Here is a 4,305-nt window from a genome sequence, read left to right on the forward strand (position 1 = left end):
ACTGAAGTTTGTATTCTTCAAACTGTATCTTTCCCTGGAAGCCTAACCATTTCTTACTCCTAATGAGATGTCTTCAATTGGTCTTCTATTCTCTCCCCAAGAAGAATTGTCCAAAAAGATCCAAAAGAAAAGCAAGAGGCAAAAAGAATTATTTTTCAAAATGTTTATAGTTTGATTAAAACCAATTACTCAAAATACGTACGAACATAAAATGCTTCATCTATTATATACATAAAATCTCAGATCAATACAAAAGTTTTAGGATTTAATACATATTTTAAGAATTCAAGCCTGTTTCCTCAGACCTTATTCCAACAAACCACCTTGCGTATTCGCGTTGCTTTTCCCGCAGTAAGTATTTTCCGAGCTTTGGGGCACATCTGATATGTGAATCACAAATCTCTGTCCGTTGCTTAGGGTTATGAGGGCCTCTTGTCCCACAGGAAGGCTGAGTTTGACCGCGCTTTCGGTGGCCTTGTCTTTTAGCAGTACCTGGATGAGCTGCAAAGGGAGAGTGTTTGAAAGGAAAAGATAAAAGGACACTGCTACACTAGTCCTGTTTGCAGAAGCCGCCTACTCGGACCTGACAGAAAGTGTGTTTACTTTGCTCCTGCTGGGGGGGTCCTAATTTCTCAGGGGAATCCTGGAGATCTGTTGGAGGTTCCGTGGGAGGAACAGTCTAGAGATGAGGCAAGAGAGATGGCTCATGCCAAGCGCCTTCAGGGAGGAGTAAGGATCTGAAGTTTTAGAGAAACACCCTGGAGCGGACACTGTTCCATAAGGCCCCTCTGCCCTTTGTCAAACAGACATAGATTGGGGGAGGGGCCTGGAAAACTGCTGCCCCCGCTGGCTGAACGGGCACTAGACTGTCAGGAGAGGATTGCAGAGGTTCATGGACTCCAAGGTGGCTGTGTACTCTCTCCAGCTGACCTGCCTACAGCCGGGGACAGGGAATAGGGGGGCATGTTTCCCTCAGCCCAGAGCACTTGGAAGATTTACAAAGCTTTGAGCATGACTTGAGAGTGGACACAGGTAGCTCACCACTGGTCTCATTTCATCAACAAATCCCTAGAAGTGAATATTTGTAACGATGTACACACGAGAAATGTTAGAAATGCGAGGCTCACAACAAATCTCTCCCCAACTGCCAATACCGGCCCCCCAAACACACACACCGCAAAACCTGTCACTGGGCTAGTGAGATGGCTCAGCTAGTAAAGACGGTTGCTATCAAGCCTGATGAGTTTGATCCCAGAGATCGACATGCTGGAAGGAGGGAGCCAACTCCCACAAGTTGTCTGCGCATGCTCACTCCCCCACACACGCAGGAAAATAAATATAACAATCCAACAACCATCAGCATCCATACGGTTCTCTCTCTGTCTCTGCCTCTCTCTCACACACAATGAAGGTGAAAAGCACAGCTTGTCTTTTAAAAAGATCCTCTGTGTTTGGTGCTGCCTCGGACTTCTTCCTTCCACATGCCCAGGCGTCGTGGACCTCTGGCATGTTGCCTCGGGACCCTAGACTGGTGTGTCCATTCTGGTGTGTCCATCCAGAATGCTGACTTGGGCTATTGTCCTCGGTGTGGGGCAGTTCTGAAGTGTTCCGAGAACGAGGCGAGGCTGACACGTGAGCAGTGCACGGGGCGTTGACTCAGCAGATGGCACTCGGTGTGTGAGTGTGTGTGTGTGTGTGTGCGTGTGCTTTTTGTTGGTGATGACTGCAGTTCGGAATAATGAGTGCAATGAAAATTAGAGGCGTGTAGCTTTCCGGTGTTGGCTCGTTTAAGCCATTACAGCTAATTCAGCAGGCGTGCAGAAGCAGAGCGGCTTTAATTAATCTCTAATGCGCATTACCTTGGATTATCTGCCGCTCATCTGCTTGTGCTGCTGTAGTACGATGTTCAATTAAGTTTTTAATATCATCTCTATTGTTTCCGCCAATTAAACGTAAGTCAACCCCATCATAATGAACTTCCAGGATCTTCGGGGTGGGGGAGAGTTAAGGGCAGGTGCTCAGAGCATGACGCTGATGGGCGAAATAATAATGACTACGGTTGGCTGGACGTTGTTCTAGGAGTTTTTAAAGCATTTTTCAGCAATTGGCTTCTTTAACCCTTATCTTAGTCCTATGGAATTAAGCTGCTGCTCTGGGTTCCCAGGCAACACGTGAAGAAGTGAAATTCTGGGATCTGTGCAAGAACTGCACACTCACTGAGTTTAGAATTAATCCCATCGGTGAAGAGAGGATGCTGGGAAGGTCAGCCTGCGCCATCAGTGAGGTGACCCTGGGAAGTCTCTGTCATCTGCAAACCTCGGTCACTGTAGCACAGAGCTGGTGGCGCTGTCCATCTTGTTCAACTGTGGCCCAGGAGGTCGCTGCTCACCTCGCTGACTAAACGGGAGCAGCCAAACTGACGAGACCTCTGCCTGGGCACACTTACCCCAGACGCCTCTTCTAGGACTGCCATGCACGTGGAGGGATCTCAGGTAACTTGGGAAGGCCTCACCACCTCTGGACCTCTGTCACGCCCCACGGTTCAGCAGCCTTCCCCGTTCCCCGGGAGAGATCTGGTCACCTGGTCTACCTTCAGGACAATCGTGTGGGGCTGACGTATCCAGGACCATCCTGACGTCTCATGCCCCCTCAGTGATTTCCATTCACTGACTGCTCCTCCATCCTTGTCTCTGTTTTCAGGCGCAAGACCCTGTTCAGTGGTCCTTGTAGCCACCGTGGTCTTGAAGAAAGTATTTCGTGTTTTCGTCAGCTACTTTTGCTCTGTAACAATTCTCATGCTGCAGGCCACGCTCTGAACACCACAGCCCAGCACTGATGCTGGCGCTCCTGTGGGTTCCAGCACATTCTAGAATAGTCTCGGGTGGGCCTGCAAGGATCTTCCAGAGGGCCACTGTCCGGAGAGAGTCGTTCTTTATCGCTTTCTTCCCAGGGGCCTGGGGCTCCTTTCTCTCAACACTCCTGGAACAGTGGCTGTGGCTCTTCGTCATCCAAGGAGACCCAGCGTCGTCCTCTTGCAGTCAGGTCTTTGGCTTGAGGGTCGACGTTCGTTACTTCCTGACTCACTGACTACGTTCACTCGCACCGGGAAGATGCCTCTTTCAGGGAGAAACGCTGCACCAGGATGGCTCCTTGCGCGCTGTCTTTGCGGGGATAACTGTTTATCCTTCCACACGTTGCTTCCTCTCTGAGTCCTTTCACAGCCTGTCTTTTCCAGGCACTCTATTTTCTAAAGAGAAGCCCCACCTAAATGAAGGTATTAAATCTTTCCTTAGATTTATAGAAGCCAGGGCTTCTGGTAAACTTGAGAATGTAGACGACACCCCACAATCTTTAGTTTTTCCTTTTCAGCTGACACAGAGCAGGAGACTGGCAAGTCTAACGTGAAGAAAAGTGATATTTGTTCTGAAAGAAGCTCAGAAGCCGGGCCGCGGTGCCTGAGATCCACCACAGTACTCCAGACAAGAAGGGAAACCAACAGACAGACTGTGAAGATGTGCTTAGAGTTCAGCCTTCCCGCCGTCTCCACTCTGCCCTCCGACCACAGAGCCTGGTACTCTAGTCCCTCTGGGACGGAGCTCTGAGCCCACAGCTCCTGTCTTCTGAAGACACGGGACCGTGAAGGAGCCTGGTTTCTGTCAGTGTCCCCCTGAATGTTGGCCATTTGGAGGGTGATCAGCCCCCACCTCACTCCAGGAATGGCACAGACTATTAGATACACCTGGACTGGAAAACTTACTATTCCAGGATGAAAAAGTGAAGTCTAAGCAGAGACAGACTCTGCCACCTGAAGGACACATTTCCCTGGCTCCCATAGATGATTACTTGTATAGCATGCTGCCTTTTGAGCAGTTTGCACCCTGGACTGCTTAAGGATTTGTTTCGCAGAGAGGGTTCCCTGGAAGGCTGTATTCTGGGGATTATTGGGTGTGAATGGTTTTTCTAGCCATATCCACAGCCACTGCTGACGGGATCATGGGCAGTGCCTGCTTCTAATGGTCTGTAAGTGAAACCCAGCCACGCTGGAAGGAGACCTGTGGATGTCAGAGGAAGACTAGCGACAGTGACTAAGCATCGGAGGAGAAATCAGGGCTGTGGAAATGCCTCCGTAAAGTGCCCGCCTGCAGCCACGGGTACATGAGTGCACGTACAGGAGCTGGCTGAGGAAGCCAGGTGGGGGCACAGAGGCAGGGCGCTCCGTGACTCACCAACCGGCCAGCCTCGCTTAAAGGGCAGGCCAGTGCGAGATTCTGTCTCACACACAGACACACAGACACACACACACAC

At 50.2% G+C, this 4,305-nt stretch overlaps 1 protein-coding gene across 1 annotated transcript in view; it reads right to left on the minus strand.

Annotated features, from left to right (window-relative positions):
• Nucleotides 1–223: 223 nt before the first annotated feature.
• Nucleotides 224–4,305, minus strand: part of Rfx8 (regulatory factor X8) — a 48,873-nt gene continuing 44,791 nt past the window's right edge. The window contains exon 10 of the mRNA XM_055608047.1: nucleotides 224–501. Coding sequence (XP_055464022.1) covers nucleotides 307–501 — 195 coding nt within the window. The 3' untranslated portion in view covers nucleotides 224–306. The remainder of the gene's footprint in view (nucleotides 502–4,305) is intronic.

Source organism: Psammomys obesus, unplaced genomic scaffold, assembly GCF_907164565.1.
Source record: "Psammomys obesus unplaced genomic scaffold, mPsaObe1.curated_primary_1811, whole genome shotgun sequence".
Lineage (NCBI taxonomy): Eukaryota > Metazoa > Chordata > Mammalia > Rodentia > Muridae > Psammomys > Psammomys obesus.